Genomic DNA, 22,803 nt, shown 5'->3' on the forward strand with positions numbered 1-22,803 from the left:
AGATATTTATTTTACACCTGAATACAGTGAGAGAATGTATGGAAAGAACATTTCCCAATCATTGAGCTTTACGTCACCAACAAAGGGACTCAAGCGGAGGAACAAGGGACACGTCAGCAGGCGGAGGTTACTCCACAAGACCCCAAAGCAGCACAAAGCAGAATATAAATGAGATAAATGATGAATAATGAAAAGACAGAGGTGATGGTGTGTGGTAGAAAAAGTGTTTTGAAAGATGATTTTCTGAAGTTTACTCTAAACATAAATGGGTGCACAATTAACCTCTCAACGTGTGTGAAAAACCTCGGCGTAATGCTAGATCAACATATGACTATGCAGGCACAGTTTGATTCTCTATGTAGAAGTTTGACAATAGGCTTAAAAAGAATTGCGTCAGTTAGACCTTTCCTAACAAGAGAAGTAACATGCAAACTAATAACATCTTTCATACTATCTAAAATAGATTACTGTAACTCGTTAATCTCGAATGTAAGCAATGATAAAATATCACGCCTTCAAAGTATCCAGAATGCGGCTGCTAAATTGATTCTAAGAAAGAAGAGAACATCCTACTCGTTGCCACTTTTGTATGAGCTGCATTGGTTACCAGTTAAAGTGAGAATCGAATTCAAACTAGCATTATTGTGCTATAAGTGCCTTAATGATCAAGCACCATTGTATATTACTGAATTTTTAGAAACTTATAAGCGAACGAGGAGTCTACGTTCTGCACTAGATTCTACAAAATTAATTGTTACAAATAAATATAAATATAAATTTTACGGCGGCAGATCGTTCAGTCACGTCGGACCTTCCATCTGGAACTCTCTTCCTAAAAGAATAAGAGAAGCGCAGTCCTTATCAATATTTAAATCAAAGTTAAAACACCATCTCTTTGTTAAAACACATCTTGATTAATGCATCTTTGTAATTTGACCCCAATATGAATGTTAATTTAGTTTATGTTATTATATCATTATTTTATATTATTTCCATATTTGACATAGCATGTGAATGTATTATAACATATCTTGTATTAATGACTTTATGTTTAGTTATTTCATTGTTGTATAATGATAACATTATGTTGATGTAGTATGTATAATGTTTCATTTGTACAATAATGTCACTGTATTATTGTTTCGCGCATTGAGCATCACCCAGTGATGAAAATGCGCGTTATAAATGTCATGTATTATTATTATTATAAAGCTCCTTCTGGGGGTCTCGATAGCTCAGTTGGTAGTGCATTCGCTTCACACGTAAAGGGACCGAGATCGATCCCGAGAGCAGTCATTCTTTTCTTCTGACCCCCCCCCCGGATTTGAGTAGCTGGATCTATTAGACCTGGCGGAAAGTACATTGCGATAGACTAGCGTCCTATCAAAAGGATAGCAGGCAATTGCTATTGTCCATTTTACTCTACAGAAACCGGGATAAACTCCGGTTCCATGGGCCGAATGGCTCTGAAGGACTAAAAGCTCCTCCACCTCCTCCTCCTCCTCCTCCTCCTCCTCCTCCTCCTCCTCCTCCTATGAGGCAACCATTACCCTAAACCAAAACACGACTAAAATCCCTCGTCGGATTCAAATCACAGACGTAGAGAAATATCTGTCGATTCAAACTAAAAAACAACGAACGAATCAATCGGTGCAAGAAATCACAAGGGCGAGAGTGACTTCGTTTTTATTAAAAATTATTGACACGGTTCCATGTGTGTTTAATGACAAGTGAAAAAAAACAACACAAAAACAATAAAAAACAAAAAAAAAAAAAAAACAAAAAAACAAAAAAAAAACAAAACAAAACAAAAAACAAACGACATCCCATAATATCATCATCTGCTTCCCTCCGCTGGTGATCGAATCTGGAGGACAAAACAGAAAGAAAAATACGACCGCTCTTTGCCAAATATCACACAATAATATAAACATAAGTTGAGATTGTTAAAACATAAGAAACATTAGATGATTATAATGATGATGATGATAATGATGATCATGATGATCATGATGATGATGATGATAATAATAATGATGATGATGATGATGATACTAATAATAATAATAATAATAATAATAATAATAATAATAATAATAATAATAATGATGATGATGATGATGATGATGATGGTGGTGGTTGTGGTGGTAATGATTATGATGATGATGGTAATGATGACGATGATGATGATGATGATAATAATGATGATGATGATGATGATGATGATGATGATGATGATGATGGTGATGATGTTGATGATGATGATGATGATGATGATGATGATGATGATGATGATGATGATGATGATGAGAAATCGGTTAATTTATTGGTACACAAAATTCGTCACTCGGGTACACATTTACTGTAATGATTCACTTACCATCTTGTTAACGGAGGGGGTTGTCTGCCATTTTGAATACCCTGTCCAAGACTTTATGAATGAGGAAAATATAAGTTACAATTTTCTTGTTTTAGGGCTGTTCCACTGAAATAATATGTTATGGTGCATAGATAAAATATATGGATTATATCCATCATCGTCACATGCTATCAATTGCGTTTGAACAGTATTTTAATTGGCAATTTTGTCGTTACAAGAGAACGAAAACAAGGGCGTTTAAAGTTGGCTGATTCATGGAACGGCTGTCAACAACCCAACCCACGGGGGCTGGGTCTCAAGAAGGCAATTCATGTATCTCTCTCTGTTACCAACCAGTCAATGGTAAATGAAAGTAATATTTAATAAATTATAATACTGTTTAAGTTTAGGGGATTTCGCGAGTATCAACTATTATTTTTCTTTCGCTTATCACAAGATCAGCAGAGGGCAGGGCATAGCCAGCGCGTGAAGTGAAGACGAACTGTTACTGTTACTGTTTACCGGCGGCAGGGCTCGTCGTTCGATTGGAATTTAGAAATGAACTTTGACTTAGAATTAGAACAGCACACAACAACAACAACAACAACAACAACAACAACTACTACTACTACTACTACTACTACTACTACTACTACTACTACTACTACTACTACTACTACTACTACTACTACCACTACTACTACTACTACTACTACTACTACTACTACTACAACTACTACTACTACTACTACTACTACTACTACTACTACTACTACTACTACTACTACTACTACTACTACTACTACTACTACTACTACTACTACTACTACTACTACTACTACTACTACTACTACTACTACTACTACTACTACTACTACTACTTACTACTACTATACTACTACTACTACTACTACTACTACTACTACTACTACTACTACTACTACTACTACTACTACTACTACTACTACTACTACTACTACTACTACTTATACTACTATACTACTACTACTACTACTACTACTACTACTACTACTACTACTACTACTACTACTATACTACTACTACTACTACTACTACTACTAACTACTACTACAACCGCTGTTGCTGCGGTTGCTACTACCATTACTACTGCTGCTGCTGGTGCTTCTCTTTACTTTTTTTTTTCTAGATCAACTGTTCAACTCATCCTCCTGCTCCTCTTCCTCTTTCACCTCCTCCTTCTCTTTCCCCAGACCAAATCATCCGAATGATTCTAAAAATAACTTTATTGGCTAATTTGAGTTTTAATAAATCTACCTTTTTTATGTGGTCTCTTTTGCATCATCCATTATCAGTTGCTCGATTTTGTAACATATTAATATTAAATCAATTTTAAATTTTGTTATTTCAGTTCAAACTGTTGAAAACCAAACTGCAGTTGCTGTGCAATCTTTAATCGAGTCACAAGGAATTCAAGAACCTCAAGGTATTTATAACTAATTGCCATCATATGTCATTGTGTATTATCCATGTGTAGAGGATTTTAGATGCTGTGAATATGGGTTATGGGAGTCTGGATAACTCAGTTGATAGAGCACTCGCTTAACAAGCAAAAGGAGCTATTATCAGTCCAGGATGCAAGTACATTTTTTTTCTTAGTCCACTGTGCACTCAGCAGTGATTGGGTAGCTGGATTTGTTAGATCTGGTGGAAAGTAAGTACTTTGTGATTCCTTGTGTACTATAAAAAAGCAAGCAGTTGCTATTGATTTTTTAAATGCAGGATTAACTCTGGCGTCACGGGTCTTATTGTTCTGAAGGACTACTTTAATTTAAATATGAAATATTTATTAACATATTCATATATAACAGTCCTGTTATTGCATAATGTAAGCTGGTGCATAAAAACATATTTATACCTGTGATCTTTAGACATAGATTTTCTTCTCATGAGCAATGACACATCTGGACATATAGAATCACTGAACAACTAAAGTGTGGTTAGTACTTGACTGTTAACTGCGACTGATAGTGATAGTATATAAGAGCACTTTTATGAGGTGTCCAACTGGTGGCTTTTACTGAATATATTATTATGGAACTGTTGCTGCTTGAAGTTCGGAGGAAAAAATAACGATAAGTATTGAAATGTAAGCTCCAATTTATTAAATGAAGACAGATACTGTGGACGTTTCAGGTTTCCCCTTTATCAACAAATCACTTTGAATGAATATATTTGCATTTCAAGTGGCCTGTTGGGGGAATGAATGAAGCTTTGTAAAGCATGTTGAAAATGGAGGCGGAGGAGAATGAGCGGGTGGGAGGTGAGAATAAATATATAAATACGCATGGCTATTTCATGTTTTATTTCTCTTATCATATGAACATTAATGACTTATTTATTTTTCTGCTTGTTGTACAGATGAAGAGGATGACATCTTTCAATGTGGCAAATGTAAGAAGCAATTCACGTCAATCCAGCTTTTTCTCAGCCACAAACAAACCCAATGTCTACTACAACAGCAGCAACAACAGCATCAACAGCCACCACAACAAGTTGCTCCTCAACAGCAACAGCTACAACAACAACAGCAGCAACAGCAACAATCGCTGGCATTGGCGGCGGGCAATGGAATATTCACGACCTCCACACTCAACATAGGACGGTCCTTTGGCCAGAATCAGGTTGGACACAATAGTTTCTTACTTAAACATGAAATTGATGATAATATATTCTATTGAAATGCTTTAAAACTCAATTATGTCAGAGTTGGTTGTATTTTTTTGAGTTCGATATTGCTAACTAATCTCAGGTTGCTTTCATGAGGCCGTCCAGAACCAGAGCACATTGATTTTTAAGGTTTCAACTACACTATTTGTACTTATGTCCATGTGTGTTGAGTATCAAAGACATGATGCATATATATATATATATATATATATATATATATATATATATATATATATATATATATATATATATATATATATATATATATATATATATATACATACAGCTCAATTGTATTTTTCTAGTGGTTAAACCTATATAAAAATGAATAGCGCATATCACAAGATGTGAAGTGTTTTCCATATTTCTCATAAGAGGGCTGTATGGATTCCAGTATTGAGAAATCAACTGTTATGGTAATATATATTTTTTTTATGGTATGAGAGTGTCTTCCCAATACTACAATGAGACCATAATAACTTGGGTTATCAGAATCGCTTGTAAGATCAAGTGGGATCAAACGCAAAGAAAAATGAAAACACACACACACACACACACACACACACACACACACACACACACACACACACACACACACACACAAAGAAAATAACAAAGTAAAAATATAAAAGCTAATGAAAAAGAAAAGACAAAAAGACAATTCTTTCAAATTTTATTATTTTCATACTGTTTTCAACTCTCATTTCAGATAAACAACAATAACAACACCAACAGCAACGCCCCTTTACTACAAGCACATCCTGTTCTGAGTAGGTCATTGAACCAACCCACCAATGGGGTAAGTGGACTTTTAACCAATTAGTTAAAGTTTATGAAGTAAAACAACTCTTGCAACAGTTTTAGGTCGCACCAATACAAGAAAGGAGTTTTACATCATCATAAGGCCCATGAAGCCGGAGTTTATCCCAACTGCTACAAATTTAAATGGACAGGAGTTATTGCTTTTACTACTCAAAAGCCTGCCTAATTCGTATTGTTTTCAAAATTTTCTTGAAATCACTGAGCTCTGGATCGTCTCCAATTTCTTTATCTAGTTTGTTCCATGCTTTTGGTCCCCCGACAGAGAAAGATTTTTCAGTTAAAGATAGTTTACATATGGGAACATTAATCAATTGTTCATTTTTGGATCGGATTTGTATAGTAGGTCTAGGTGGGGTTCCCAACCTCCCATAGTGGGCAGAGAGGTCCTTCTATCCCCCTGTATCTGTTTTCCAATTGCTTTCTGTCTTTGTCTTGGAATGAGATTACTTGGTTTTGTCCTGACCCTAACCGGATCCTTGGCTGGGAGGGAAGCAGTCGAATGTATAGTTATAGTTTTGGGAGATGATATTTTTTTCCTTGTAAATCATCTCTCTGTTATATATTGTATTCTTTTTTCTTTTACATATAAATGATTTATAAACATTTGAGTGTCTTCCTCTTAGTGGGGACCTGTGCTTGTTTCAGGATGAGACATTTAGGTGATCTCAAACTAAGTACACTGATAGTGCGCTCTTGGAATCTACATCTGTTTCCTATTTAAACTAATTCCCCATGTGTCTTACTTTTTCTTGGGTGTTTTAATTGTAATTCTAGAACTTTTTACTAACCCGTTTTCTTCCTTTTTCCTAGTGCTGATATGACCTAAATGTGCTGCAAGCGCCGTAAAAACCTTAAAAACACAAACAAACAAGACCTAAGGCCTGATATGCTCTGTAAGCTAAGAGAGAGTCACTAATCTAGCCGCCATATTTTGATCTTTTTGCATTCTATCAGTAATACAACTTGGAGCGCCTCCTAAGAGCAAAGCATTGCAGTAAACAATAAGATTAGTTTTTTTAAAACAGATTTTTTATTCATTTGAATTTCAATTTCAGCAAACTCTGACTCTGGGTGGCCTCCCGCCCTCTCCCATCTCCCAACTGCCCCAAAACATGATCTTCACTGGAGATGATTTGATGGCACTGGCCAATCTGGACACATCTGGTTTGAACACGCCCATACAGATGGTAGGTGATTTTTTTTGGGAGATTGTTGGTGTTTGAAAAAAGATGTAAATTATAAGGCACATTGCGTAAATGATGTCTTTATTTTTCACATTCATCCCACTCTTTTCAGTGGTTTCCACATATCTACTCATTACTCATTCCTTCTCCCAGCATGCTAAATGGAACCCAATTTCTATGTCATACAATACAAATAGCCTCCTTTTCCTTCTCTCCCTCCATCTCCGCCCACTCCTCCTCTTCTCAATTATCCTTCTCCTCCTCCATCTCATCACCCTTATCCCCCCTCCCCCTCCATTTTCTCCTCCTCCACCCCTCTTCCTCGTCTTTTTTGTTGTTGTACCTGTGGTTTAACTCATTCAATCCTAGAGATTTTTGCCTCTTTTCAAAATTGGGAAAAAGGGTATTAAAAATGAGCATGTACATAGATAGTTTTATTAAACTCCCATTAACATGTAGCAACAAAAAACATTAGCTTTGATACTACGCCTATAATTTGTCTCAGAAAAATTTAATAAATAGTCATGATGTAAAAGTAACCTGGGTAAACTACGGATATAGTCGGTGTTCGGGTTGAGAGAGTTAAACATTTAAACTGAAAGAAGATTCAATCATGTCAATGTCTGCTTCATCTATATAAGGCTTTGCGGTCTTGTGCCATTCCATTCACCTTCAAACCTTTAAGTCCCTGGTTCATGTTCCACTGTGGATAGTACAAACTTGAGTCCTCGGAAAAGACCAGTGATTCACATTTTCTCCAAGCACTCAGGTTTTAAATAATTGCTGCCCGAATTCTATATCGTAAACATGTTGTAATATAACCTAACAAGATTCATGCCTCGTTTTACATGTCAAGTGTTTCATTCTGTAATACTAAGCTGCCAGAAGCAATGCACTGTAAAAAGCGATAAACAAAAATGAATAGAGCAGCTTTAAAAAAAGAACAAAATACCAAACCTGGAACATTTCAGGCTCAAAACGATTCTTCAGCCAACAACAAAAAACATACAAGAATAAATACATTAAAAAGCACATAGTCTGCAATGTATATATGTTTTTATCTGAGCCCGAAACTTTCTGTGTTTGGTATTTTGTCATTTTTAGAACATGTTATATTCATTTTTGCTTTTAACTGTTGGCCTGTATAGCATCTAGAGCACGTTGAGTGGATATAGCACAATATAAAAGCTCAATTTAAAAAAACGACTTATTTTTACGAAGACGCCATTCCTATTCTTTCTCCATTCACCTAACCTCCCCCCCCCCCCCCCCCCCCCCCCTTGCCTCTCTTTCCTTTTCTCAGGTTACAGGGACAGTTCCACCCAGCAACTCCAGTGCCGTAACTATTCTCAGTCCCATTGGTGGTCTCACAGCTTCCCCTAACAATTTCACCAACCCGGCTGGTGCCCCCACTGGATCAGCAGGCCAGCTTCTTGTCCAGCCCACCCAGCAGATTACCTTAACGGCAATTTCAGACAAAGGGATGGGACATCCACACCCATCCAGTGTCATCTCTCATCAGGTTCACCAATCTCAGCATATGCCTCCACCCGTAGCACCACCGCCTCAATCTATCGTTTTTCCAGCTGTTCAACAGCATCAGCAACAGCAGCAGGCTGTTCAAGCCTTGGGACAGCCACAAGCCCAACAACAGTTACAGCTACAACAATTACAACAACAGATTTTTAAGCCCTGCCCAACCAAAGCAGGTCAGGGTAACAATTTGTGCAATGAATCACTTAGAGCTTTATGCTTCTGTGAAATTGCATTGATGTAAAAAAAAGATTGGGAGAAGGCATTGGTGTAACTTGAAAATCCAAAAAGGAGTATGTGCTACAGAACCAGACAAAGCAAAGGAAATTACAACATTCATTTTAAAATTTAATAATAATAATAATAAATAATAAATAATAATAATAATAATAATAATAATAATAATAATAATAATAATAATAATAATAATAATAATAATACAAATTGATATTAAAAAATATATTCAAAATAAAAACTATGATTGATGGACATTCTAAAAGGCGTTTCCGTAAAAGCATTGTTTTCAGATTTTGTTAGAAAAAGTGGATTCTAAACATATTGATTCTAAACGAGGTGCCAAGGTATTCCATATATCTGGGGCAGCTTTATTAAAAGTTCTATATGAAATTATTTTAGAGCCTTTCTTAGGGGTTAAAGGCTTAATTTCCCACCTGATCTCATATCCCTCACAGTCCTCTTCAGCGGGAGATCAAATCTCAATGAAAGCCCCTTGCCGTGATAATTTGTTTCCTATATGTTTTCTTTTTTTTTTTTTTTTTGTTTGTTTGTTTGTTTGTTCGTTTTCTGTATGGCTGTTACTTTCATTGTATATTTTGTTTTTCCTATTTATTTCATCCTATGATTTTACTGAATTGTAATGTCAACAATCGTTTACTTGCTTTACATTTGACATACAGCAACATCATGTCAATGCCTCATATATCTTGTACGGCTAGGTGGTCTTGTGATATGACATTTATGTTCCTGGGTGGGGATTCCTACCTCAGATAGTGGGCAGGGAGGTACTTTCTGTGTCTTCCATCCCCTCTTATCTGTTTTCCAATTGCTTTCTGTCTTTGTCTTGGAGTGAGATTGCTTGGTTTTGTCCTGACCTTGGTCGGAGTCCTTGGCTGAGAGGGAAACAGTCGAATGTATAGTTAATGTTTTGGGAGATGATATTTTTTCCCTTGTAAATCATCTCTCTGTTATGTACTGTATTATGTTTTATTTAAATATTATATATGATTTGTTAACATTTGAGTGTATTCCTCTTAGTGGGGACATGTGCTTGTGTCTGGATGAGACTTTTAGGTGATCTCAAACTAAGTACTTTGATGGTGTGCTCTTGGAATCTACATCTGTTTCCTATTTGAACCAATTCCCCTTTGTCTTTTTCTTGGGTACTTTAATTATAATTCTATAACTTTTTACTATCCCATTTCTTCCTTTTTACTGGCGCTGATATGACCTTAATGTGTTGCAAGCGCCTTAAAACCCTCAAAAACAAAAACAAACAAAACATTTATGTTCAGACCAGTAGGCCTCTGGTTTGAGTTCCACTCAAAGCAGCGCAAAGTTAGTTGTTGGAAAAAGCCCTTTACTCACATTCTCTCATCGTACCTGTTGGTTAACAGCGTTGCCTCTGTTTTTAAAGAAAAATCACCTTAAGGCATCAAGTCTCATCCTATGTGTTATGTGTTGCTGTTGGCTAGCAAGTACTTGTAAATTGCTATGAGTATGTTTAATGGATATTGCGCTATATAAATACTTATGTTTATAAAATGTTATTTAACAGGTCGCAAGTCTGCCCAGAATCTGATTACTGTTATGAATGCTGACAACAACAACAGCAGTGTCAGCCTGCTGAGTACTCGGAAGGGGAAGACGGCCCGAAACGCCACGGGGAACAAAAACATCAACAACAATGGCGGACAGGAAATCATAGATGTTGAGGCTCTCCCAGCCAAACCAAAACTTCGGGTGAGGAGGACGTGATTAGTGAATTATGGAAATTGGGCCCATGGAGCCTGTGTTTATCCCGGTTTCTATCTCGTGAAAGCGGGTGGTTGGATGGGAGCATCACCCTTGAATCATATACCTATGATGTTCGCATGGGTGTACGATCCGATAGTGATGTCGTTTCTTCTTCTCTTTACTGCCTATCCTGCTTCTTTGGTTTGTGGTTGTATTTTGACAGGGGATATTTTTTTTTCTGTAAATCTTCTGCCTGTTTGTTCTTGGTTATTTATAATTTAGCTTATATCTTTAGGTTATGATTTTGATTTACATTTGTACTATTTTTGTTAGATTGCTTGTTTTTTTGTTTCAGCGGTCTCTCATATAACCTCATTTGTGTTGGAAGAGACCTAAAGCAATAAACAAACAAAAAAATATCTCGTGAAATGGACAATATCAATTGCTTGCCACCCTTTGGATAGGATGCTAGTCTATTGCAAAGTACTTTCCACCAGATCTAACAGACCCAGCTATCCAATCACTGCTGGATAGGCAGGGGGATCAGAAAAATTTTTATCTCGGCTGCACTTGGGATCAATCTCAGTCCCTGTGCATATGGAACGAGTGCTCTACAACTGAGCTATGAGTCCCCCCCCCCCCCCCCCCCCCCCCAAAAAAAAATAAAAAATAACAAGTGCTCATTTCCATAATTTTTTAATCATGGAACTGAGCAGTTTTAGCTTTCTATAGTTTATACTTTGAATAAATGACAATAATAAAATGTAATGGAAGCTTCAATTTGATTTGTGAAGACAGATGATGTGGATGATTTGGGTTTCCCTTTTTGTCAACAAAACACAATAAATGGATGCAAAACTCTGTCCTTTAGTTTTGCCACACCACTGAAGAAACACAGAGAGGCAGAACTGATACTGAAAACTAGTACTCTGTCACCTCACATGATAAAAATAAATATGTACATTTGTGTAGCATTTTCCAAAGATTAGTTATGCCCAATGCGCTTCATGTGTTTCATCTATTGTCTTGGAATCTACATCTGTTTCCTTTTTGAACCAATTCCCCTTTGTCTTACCTTTTCTTGGGTGCTTTAATTGTTATTCTTGAACTTTTTACTACCCCATTTTCTTCCTTTTTAATGGCGCTGATATGACCTTAATGTGTTGCAAGCACCATAAAACCTTCAAAAACAAAAACAAAACACAGTTTTAAATTAATAAATTATGATTAATTTAGACATTTTGCATTCACTAAACAGCTTTTAAAAAATACTGTTTCTCTGATTACAGTGTGAGTACTGCAGCAAAACATTCAGCAAAAACTTTGACCTTCTGCAACACATCCGTGCTCATACAGGAGAGAAGCCATTCCAGTGCATTGTGTGTGGTCGGGCATTTGCACAGAAATCCAATGTGAAAAAGCACATGGCGACACACAAAGTATGATATAATGTTTTGGACTTCATGAATATCCTATTTTTTAAATTATTTAATAAGAAAAAAATTCTTATTGTTATTTTTATCACCATGATTTATTTTTTATTCTAAAGATTCTTCTTCTTCTTCTTCTTCTTCTTCTTCTTCTTCTTCTTCTTCTTCTTCTTCTTCTTCTTCTTCTTCTTCTTCTTCTTCTTCTTCTTCTTCTTCTTCTTCTTCTTTTTCATCTTCTTTTATGTGGTCTTGTGGTATGACACTTGTCTTGTGACCTAAAGGTCCAGGATTCGAGTGCGCTCTAGTAATGTATAATTGAGTCCATGGAAAGGCTCTTTTCTCACATTCTCTCACCATACTCATGTGGAAAATAAGTACCTGGAACACATCCGTGCTCACACAGGAGAGAAGCCATTTCAGTGCATTGTGTGTGGGGCACTACAGATCAGACGTGTTTTCAGAGCTCTTAATATTTACAAATATTTTTATTGGATTCTACATGTATTCATCCAATGCCTAAGCCAAATTGTTGATTTTATATTTATATTTATATGGATGTGCAATATAATTCACTAACTATTTTTAATATATTTCATTTATATGAACATATTTGTGGCTGTGACTTATATTTATATTTTACTCAAAGAACAAATTTCCTTTCAATGAATATATTATTATTATTATTATTATTTTATTATATTATTATTATTATTATTATTATATATTATTATTATTATTATTATTATTATTATTATTATTATTATTATTATTATATTATTATTATTATTATTATTATTATTATTATTATTATTATTATTATTTATTATTATTATTATTATTATTATTATTATTATTATTATTATTATTATTATTATTATTATTATTATTATTTTATTATTATTATTATTTTATAATTATTATTATTATTAGTATTATTATTAATTATTATTATTATATTATTATATTTTATTATTATTATTATTTTATTTTATATATTATTATTATTTATTATTATTTTATTTTACAGTAATTTGAAATCTGATTAATTTTGGTTTCATATAATGCTGGGAATCTTGATCCAATTCATTACATTTTTTTGACAATGTTTTAGCTGGAAAAGATATGTGTTATGTTTTATTCTTTTCATTTTAATTATGTTTTTATTTTTTGTCTTTGGTCTCTACATAGGTATGGCCCTGTGGGATCTCAAACACTCTCCCAAAACAACCAAAACCAGTTTTAGATGAAGAGGATGATGCTAACAATGATGACAACAATGTATCTGATGCAACCACTACAACTACCAGCCCCGCTGGTACCTCGTTCATGATTCCAGCCACAGATTCACCCATAGAGCATGATGGGATGGATGGGGACATGGCAGGACAAAATGGAATGACCGAACAGGTGGGGAACTTTTGACATTGTTGTGATTTTATGACAGATGCGAGACTTTTAAAACCTGTTAACTCTTTCAGCGCCATTGGCCGCACTGTACGGCCAGAGCAGAATCTGTTCTACAGGCCACACAGCCGCACAGTGCGACTTGTCTTGAAAGGCAAAAACAATAATGTAATCCAATCCTACTTTCTACAAAAGTACTATAAATTGAACCAATGGTATCATTTTTTTCATTAATTGGCCCTAGGGGGGGGGGGGGGGTATTTTAATTGAGATTTTGTGCCAAATTCAAATGTCGCTTTGTCTTAGCTTGTCATTCTCATGCTGCCACAATCAGATGTCAGCCATTTTGTGATGGAAATGCGAATATAGCTTCAGCGTTGAAAGAGTCTTAGAAAGATAAAATGAATTAACACTTTTGTTCAATCCATTGGACACCATTTTATTAAAAAAAACAAAGCTCAAACTCAGCAATCACCAGGGAAACTTAAAATTTCAATCATTAAGACTACCGTATTGCTATAAAAGGCAAAAAAAAACAAAAGTCACCTAAGCCTTTATAACTCACTCAATCCTAGGGATTTTTCCTACTTTTCAAAATTGGAAAAAATGTATTAAAAATGAACATGTGCATAGATAGTTATATTCAACTACCGTTATCGTGTAAAAATTAAGAACATTAGCATAAAACATTAGCCTATAATTTGTCTCAGAAAAATGTAATAAATAGGCATGAGGTAAAAGTAACCCTGGGTATACTATGGATATAATCGGTGTTAGGGTTGAGTGAGTTAAGGTCCATCTGGGACGGACCACGATTCCAGTTGATAGCCTAATTCCAAATGAAAAAAAAAAAAACAGCACTTATACCAGGTCCCGCAGTCATGAGTTAATGCTCATCTCAACACGTTTTTTCCAAGCTCTTTCTGAATGTGAAATTCTCTGCCGGAAAATATCAAAAAAATGAATGGCCAAATTGAATATGACAGTGAAATAAATAAAGACTCAAGACTGAGGCACATCCATTTGTTCTCACCACACTCATAGTTGGGATTATCTTTGATGCACAGATTTGTAACATCATGACAAGACACGAAGGGAATGACAAAAATTAGGTGTTTTCTCTCAGCGATGAAAAAGACACTTTTTAGGTTTTGAAAGTTGGGTCCGCGCATCTTTATTATGATATTTTGAGAATTGTAAATTTTTATTTTTATTTGCAATTAAAAGTTTTGAAAATTTGTTAAAAGAAATTTGCGGCTCTATTAAGTTAATGAATTTGCAGTTGAGCCATCATAATATCAAAATATATTCACTCATTGAAACTGATATTACCTTTTAATCTCAACTTGATTCAACTCACTATTTGATGCAGTTTAACGGTGCTTGAAACATTTTTGAACCATTTTAAGCTCATTGGCTTTTATTCATGACAGATTGTAGTTTTTATTCACTGAAATTTTTATTGTCCAGGATAAGAAAATGGCGTCTGAGCTGGGAGAGGATGGAGACAAAGATGGAAAGAAGATGAAAGTTGTGGTGGACAACTCGTATATCTGCCAGTATTGTCCAGCCAAATTCAAGACCTACTATCAACTTAAGACGCATTTGGTGAAGCACAAAGACGAACAGGTGAGAGTCTTGTCGTCCCCAATTCTTAAAAATATATTTTGATGTGGGAAATTTTCTAGCAATTTCCCTTTTTTGTTTGTTTTTGTTTTGAAACATCAATCTTAATAGTCAGTAAACATATTCCTTTTAGTGGGATACTGTGCTGGTGTCTGGACTGGATGAGGCTTTTGGGTGATCTCAAAATAAGCTCTTGGAATCTACATCTGTTCCCAATTTGAGCCAGTCCCCTTTATCTTTCTTTTTCTTGGGTACCTTTGCCTTTATATGTAATTCTAGAATTTTAACATTATCCTAGATTCTTCCTTTTTGCTGACACTGAAATGGTCTAAATGTGTTGCAAGCACTGTAAAACCCCTAAAAACAAAGAATCAAACCATAATAAATTATGGCTCTTATTTTATATTTTGTTCTTATTATTTCCATCATTACTTTTTTTTTTTCCAGGTATACAAGTGCATGATGAAGACATGTGGCGAGGCATTCCACGAACTAGACAGCTTCCTGAAGCATGTGAAGACCCATGAGAATGAAATGACCTATCGATGCCACAAATGTCACAAATATTTCCCCTCCCTGTATGATTTGGGTGTGCATCAATTCACGCACAGTCTTTATCCTAGTCAGACACTGAAGTCTGGACCTCGGTGAGTGTTGTTTATTGACATTGTTGTGACTACCATCATCATTATAAATTTTTTTCCCTTAAATTGAGCTTTTATATAGCGCAATATCCACTAAACATGCTCAAAGCGCTTTGCAAAGGATTCCTGGCCAACAGCAACACTTAACATGTAGGACGGGACATGACACCTGTTAGGCGATATTACAATTTTTTCAGACGCTTTAACAGTCAGGTACTTATTTTACACCTGAGTACAGTGAGAGAATGTGAGTAAAGAGCCTTTTCCAAGGACTCAAATATGCGCCGAGCGAGGCTCGAACCCAGGACCTTCTGATCCGAAAGCGATTGTCATACCACTAGACGACATAGCTGATCATCATGATCATCATCATCATCATCATCATGATCATCATCATCATCATCATCATCACCATCATCATCATCATCATCATCATCATCATCATCATCCATCCATAATCATTACCATCATCATCGTCATCATCCATCATTCATCATCATCATCATCATCATCCATCATCATCATCATCATCATCACATATCATCATCACCATCATCATCACCATCATCATCATCATCATCATCATCATCATCATCATCATCATCATCATCATCATCATCGTCATCATCATCACAGAGCTGCCAAGTGCCACTGATCTTCCATGGCAGTCACAGAAAAACTGTTCTTGCCAAGAGGTAATGGAAATGGCCTAAACTAAAAGGCCACAGAAGTGGTGCTGGTCTATTTCATTATCATCCTCTTTGGTCAATCAAAAAATACATAGTGTCACATTCACTCCCTTTATTATTTTCTCCTTTTTATTGGATCATTTAGGTACCTCGAACTTTAGGCATGCCTTTTGTAGATGAGATAAGATACTGAGCCTCTGAGCCACGACATATTAAGACTTCTCGTTAATGGAATCTAATTACAAAATTATATTTTCATTTTCTGTTTTTATTATATTATACTAAAATTTTTTAATTTTTTTAAAGAATACTTACAAGACAATAAATAATCTCTAATTTTATTTTTATTCCTTGGCCGGTTAAAGTCATTTCCAGTGTACCAAGTGTGGCAACAAATACACAACCCCGGAAGCATTGGAGCATCACCTGTCAACGACGTCCCATGAGTACAAATGTCCACATTGTGAGAAACAGTTTACATGTGAAAGGTTTCTACGACGTCATCTACCCATACACGGCAGCGATGGTATGGAAAAGTTTTTGGTTTTTTTGTTTTTTTTTTTTACAATACAGTCCTTTCTATTCTTTATTTTTACGTCATCTACCCATACACGGCAGCGATGGTATGGACATTTTTTTTTTTTTTACGATACATTCCTTTATATTGTTTATTTATAAAACTTTGTTCTATAATTTACATCTCATTAATGTTTTACTGTATATATGAGCACTTAACTACACCAAAGACTGTGAGGTAATCTAGGAAAATTTTCACCTGAATTACATTTGAGATATGGCTAATCAAATATGTTTTGGACATTTAACGACTTTTTTGGACTACCTACTTACCTATCTACCTACTAAACCACCTAACTACCTGCTTACCTACCAACCTACCTACCAACCTACCTATGTCAATTCCAATTCCAGTGTGTTTTTATACAGCTTTGAAATTAATTACCTTGATATGTGTCTATTTATCTATCTTCCTACTTATCTACATACCTATGTCCAGGCCAGATCGAGTGTTTATATACAACTTAAGAATTATTGTTTGGCTTGATATGTATCTATATATCTGCCAATTGGAATGTTCATATACACAACTTTAAAATTAATCGCCTTGATATGTATCAATTCATCTACCTACCTAACCACCTACCTAATTATCTTCCTACCTACCCATGTCCTGGTACATTTGATTGATTGTTTATATATAACTTTAAAATTAATTGCCTTGATATGTATCAATTCATCTACCTACCTAACCACCTACCTAATTATCTTCCTACCTACCCATGTGCTGGCAAATTTGATTGATTGTTTATATATAACTAATTGATTGCCTTGATATGCATCTATGCATCTGTGTACATACTTACTTTCCTACCTACCTCCCTACCTATATCCAGGCCAGTTCGAGTGTACATTCTGCCAGAAGAAGTTTAAGACTGAGCATTACCTCAAGACTCACATCCTGATCCATACTGGAGAGACGCCATTTTCCTGCCATCTCTGCCAGGCCATGTTCAACCGCAAAGACAAGCTCAAGCGACACATGACGATTCATGACACGGTGAAGAAGTACAGATGTCCTTTCAGAAATGTGGCTGGTATGGTTTTGTAGTGGGTTTGAAGTCTACATTTTTTTGAGTTTGTTTTTTTTGTTATTATTATTATTATTATTATTATTATTATTATTATTATTATTATTATTATTATTATTATTATTATTATTATTATTATTATTATTCATTATTATTTTTATTATTATTATTATTATTATTATTATTATAATTATTATTATTATTATTATTATTATTATTTGAGCTTTCATATAGCGCAATATCCACTAAACATGCTCAAAGTGCTTTACAAAGGGTCCCTGGCTAACAGCAACACTTAACATGTAGAACCAGATATGACGCCTGTTAGGCGATATTACAATTTTTTTCCAGACAAAGACAATGCTGTTAATGGCCAGTACTCATTTGACACCTGAGTACGGTGAGAGAATGTGAGTAAAGAGTATTTTCCAAAGACTCAACTATGCGCCGAGCGAGGATCGAACCCAGGACCTTCTGATCCGAAAGCGAGTGGCATATCACTAGATCACATAGCTGCACAATGAATGACCGATCTTTTTACAAAAAAAGGTTTAGAACGATTTTTAAAAAATGAGAATCTTTTTTTCATTCAATCATTAACCGTACTTTGGAAAAAAAAAAAACTAAAAATGTTATTCCTTTTAACTCATCTGGAGCATAGGGCATCCACTATGGATCTCCATCTTGGACGGTCTCTGGCTACCACCATCTAAATATTTAGGTTTATTTATTTATTTTTTTTCGTGTCTTTTTACAGTGGAGTCTTAGACAGTTTTAGCAGTTTTAACAACACCACTCTTTTGATTCTCAGCATTTATGACCTATCACCTCACCACAAGGTCTTTTGTGGTGCAAGCGAGGGGTACACAGCGGAGAGGCTCGTACCCTTGTGAAGAATATAAGCAATAAATTGTCCCAATTATTGGATAACCTCTCTGGTGTAATAGCAGCACATCTGTCTGATAATCGGGAGGTCTGGAAAATCGATCCTCAGTCAAGGCCGTCTGAATATTTGGGATGTTTTTTGTTTTTTTCTTGTATTTTTCTTTCTTAATTTGTCTGGCAATGTTTATATCATAACATTTTTTCAGATCTTTATCCCACTCCAACTTAATAATTATGATGTACACATCATATTTAATGTACTTTGATTGATTTGTATGCAAAGAAAAAAATGTAAAGTATGAATATGCCTTCCCCCCGCCCTCCCCCCCCAGGCTGCACCAAGGAGTTTAATCGTCCAGACAAGCTGAAGGCACACATCATCACCCACAGTGGCATCAAGCCGCATAAGTGTTCTATCTGCAACAAGGGATTCTCCAGGAAGCCACACCTCATTGAACACGAACGAGGTCACCGAGCAGACTACAAGTCAGTCATAAACAGTCCTTAAAATTGACTTTCTATGTTGTGTCTGAATTCTTTTCAAATCAAATATTTTTCTGACATAATTTATCTGGCCATAACCAAGGAATTGAATTCAAATTTTATAATTTAGGGATTTAATTTAATATTCAACTTGCAGTTCACAAATACGCTATATATTTTAAGTTGAAACACATCTTTGGGGTGAAAAAACATAAAATAAAACAGTAATTATGTTTAGTAATAATCCACTAAATGTGGTGAAAGCACTTAACATGGAGTCCCAAACCACACATTTTCTTTTTTCAGATGAATAAATTTTATTATTATTATTATTATTATTATTATTATTATTATTATTATTATTATTATTATTATTATTATTATTATTATTATTATTATTATCATTATTATTATTATTATGCTAACAGCAACATTGACATGTCAGACAAGACGTGATGCCTGTATGGGGCTATTACAATTTTTTTTTTGACAGAGACAAGACTGCTAACAATTACAACAAAGTACTTTTTTAGCCCCTGAATATGGTGAAAGAATTTGATAAAGAGCCTTTTCTAAGGATTCAGCCGTGTGCTGTCCACAGCTTTACATAGCTGAGCCTTGGATACATAGACCAGATATGCCTGCTACTGTATCTATAAGGTAGCAAGCAAGCAAATGTCATTGTCATTTTAATGGTACAGAAATTAGGATTAACTATTATTATTCAAATTTGCCAATTATTAAAAATTGATCGGTTTATATACAAATTTATTGGTAGTCAAATTCATATTCATAGGAAATATACAGATTATTTGTGGCCAAATTCGTATTCAACAGATTGTTTGGTGGCCAATTCGTATTCAACAGATTATTTGGTGGCCAAATTTTAATTTGAGGGAAAATGTACAGATTATTTGTATTTTGCCTGTGACGAATATGTCTATAGGCCTTTTGATTTTAAGGGATTACCACCTATAGTGACTACTATTTTACCTATTGAGAAATAAATGAATTTTAAAAATTCATAGTCGACATTACCGATAATCTTTAACCTTTGTTTTATATTTTGTCTCCGCAGATACAAGTGTGAAAAGTGTGGCAAGGGATTTTTCAGGCCTAAACTCTTCAAAGAACACAAGTGTTCTAATATGATCACAGAGCAGATATTCCGACCTAAAAACAAGCGTAAAATCGGCAGACCCAAGAAGAGAATGGTAACCATCACGGCGGACTCCATTGCTAAGTGTCGGGGGAAGCAGTATGTATCGAGGACGAGAGGAAAGGAGAAGAGTGGCCAAGCTGTAAGTGGGATGAAACAGGAAACTGCGAACCCTACAGTTGGGAATGTGAACTCGGGTTTGAAGCGTAACCCTTCATCATCATCCTCATCATCATCTTTGTCATCACTGAGTTGTAAAGGAGCAGAAGTCGCCAAGCCAGACCAGAAGGGAGAATCTCAAATAAAGCTACAGCAACCACCATCCCCATCATCTTCGTCGTCATCTGCCATGCCAGGAGTTTTTGATGATGAGCCTAAAACAGTGTCCGTAGAACTAGTCAAAGCCCTTCCTCTCATGACAACTGGTGCAGATTGTACAGGGGGGCTAATTGATCTTGATGCAACTGGCATTGGAGTCGACCATTACGTTGTGCATCTGGCCGAGTCCATTGACGGTGGGTCCTCTGTCCAAACAGCTTTCATCCCAGCTGTATCCGGAAACCAAATCTTTGCCGCTGCTGCTGCTACTCCAGGATCTGTAGGAATCCAGCCTATTACAATTATCGAGGCCGCTGCCCAGGCTGGGGATACTAGAGTTGGCCAGATTTCATCCATAGCCACGTCAACGAATGATTTGAGTCTGTCTAACCCATTCATGGTGGATGCTCATGGAGGGAACCAAGACGGACAGCCAAATATGGTTCTGGCCCTGGCCAAAACCTCTCATGATCTGAGTAGTTTGGGTAATATTAGTTTGACCGATAAGAATGGCAAAATGGTGGCGATGGAAAGTCTGTTACAAGATGTGTCGGGTCATGACAAAACTCTTCCCAGTCCTGTTTCTGTGATGGGTCAAAATCCGAGTAGTATTCTCATTCGTGATCAAAGTGGTGCTAGTTTGCTAGACTCTACGGGACATCATCATCGGGATAGTATGATCAGGGGTAAAGGTGGAGTTGGTGGTGTTAGTATCAATGTTGATGGGTTTAGTCAATGTGTGAATGTTGGTGATTTAAACGGGATGAAGGATGGTGTTGGTGTTCATGGCAACAGTCAGGGTGGGAATGGGAATGTCATAGTTATAAAGAACGAAGGCTTGGTCGGGGGGAATGGTAGCGGTAGTGCGGTAGTGAGTGCAATAGATTTGGAGGGAGCGGGTGGTGGGGACTTAATGGACATGAGCGGGCCTCTTACACTCTTTCAGGCAGCAGCGGGACCGCCGGGCAGTGGGCCTGGCGGTCTGGTGGATGTGGGCCAAGTGGGCCAGGTGGTGGTTTCGGGCACCCAAACATTTTTGGCATGTCCCCCGACTCTTGTGGATTACAGTGGTGATGGTGTCTACAATAAATCTCCTATTTGAAATAGGCTATATGGTTAAATGTTGTAACTAGAAAGTATAAGTTTTTTTTTAACCTTCAACTGGAGCTTGAGCTTTTATATAGCGCAGTATCCACTAAATGTGCTCAAAGCACTTTACAAGGTGTTCCTCACCAATAGCAACATGTAACAGTTAGAACGAGACATGACGCCTGTTACGCGATATTATAATTTTTTTTCGGACAGAGAGAACGCTGTTAACGGCCAGGTACTCATTTTACACCTGAGTACAGTGAGAGAATGTGAGTAAAGTATTTTCCAAGGAAGGTGCAAATTCAGTCAGATTTGTACCAGTCCCCTTTGTCTTACTTTTTCTTGGGTGCTTTTACTTGTAAATCTAGAATTTTTGGATTATCCCACTTTTTTTCTGGCCCTGATATTAATGACCAAAATTTAATCGTAAACGCTGTAAAAATCTTAAAAGAAAAGACAAGCAAAACAAACAAAGCAGTCTCTTTTGTCTTAATTTTTTCCTTGGGTGCTTTTTAAGTTGTAAATCTAGAAGTTCTCATTTTCTTTCTTTATACTGGCCCTGATATGACCTAAATGTGTCGTAAACCCTTAAAAACAAAAGAACAAAAACAACATTGAAGCAAGTGCTCTACCAACTGAGGTTTTGGAACCCCTGTGCATATTTTTTGTCTTAAATTTGATGTTACTGTAACTGCTTGTTATAAAGTTTGATTACCGTTGTTTTGCTCCTCCCCCCCCCCCCCTCCCTCCCCATTGCTGATACCGTCATAAATGATCATCTATTGTTGTTTTAATAACATGAAAATGTAAAAAAATAATTACATCACACGCATCAATAAACCGATTTGTAAAAATCATATTGCTTTTTTTTTTTTTTTCTCGTTT

General features: G+C 35.9%; 1 protein-coding gene across 1 annotated transcript; it reads left to right on the forward strand.

Moving 5' to 3' along the window:
* The first annotated feature begins 2,374 nt into the window (after nt 1-2,374).
* On the forward strand, nt 2,375-22,775 carry LOC144976429 (uncharacterized). The gene is made up of 15 exons (XM_078920719.1): nt 2,375-2,722; nt 3,750-3,824; nt 4,760-5,022; nt 5,778-5,867; nt 6,946-7,077; nt 8,378-8,783; nt 10,403-10,587; nt 11,871-12,020; nt 13,200-13,418; nt 14,886-15,044; nt 15,489-15,688; nt 16,740-16,900; nt 17,787-17,987; nt 19,199-19,352; nt 20,428-22,775. The coding sequence occupies exons 1-15, from the start codon at nt 2,635-2,637 to the stop codon at nt 21,926-21,928; spliced, it is 3,984 nt and encodes a 1,327-aa protein (XP_078776845.1). The 5' UTR covers nt 2,375-2,634; the 3' UTR covers nt 21,929-22,775.
* Nucleotides 22,776-22,803: the final 28 nt, after the last annotated feature.

Source organism: Berghia stephanieae, chromosome 7 (genome assembly GCF_034508935.2).
Source record: "Berghia stephanieae isolate SIO BIC M18660-M18661 chromosome 7, UCSD_Bste_1.3, whole genome shotgun sequence".
Lineage (NCBI taxonomy): Eukaryota > Metazoa > Mollusca > Gastropoda > Nudibranchia > Aeolidiidae > Berghia > Berghia stephanieae.

Bases quoted from the DNA above. Each gene is read 5' to 3' on its own strand.
- LOC144976429 (XM_078920719.1), top strand. From the start codon at position 2,635: ATGGAACGGCTGTCAACAACCCAACCCACGGGGGCTGGGTCTCAAGAA. The intron at 15,689-16,739 runs GTGAGTGTTGTT...GGCCGGTTAAAG, and splicing joins ACACTGAAGTCTGGACCTCG to TCATTTCCAGTGTACCAAGT. The intron at 19,353-20,427 runs GTCAGTCATAAA...TTGTCTCCGCAG, and splicing joins GGTCACCGAGCAGACTACAA to ATACAAGTGTGAAAAGTGTG.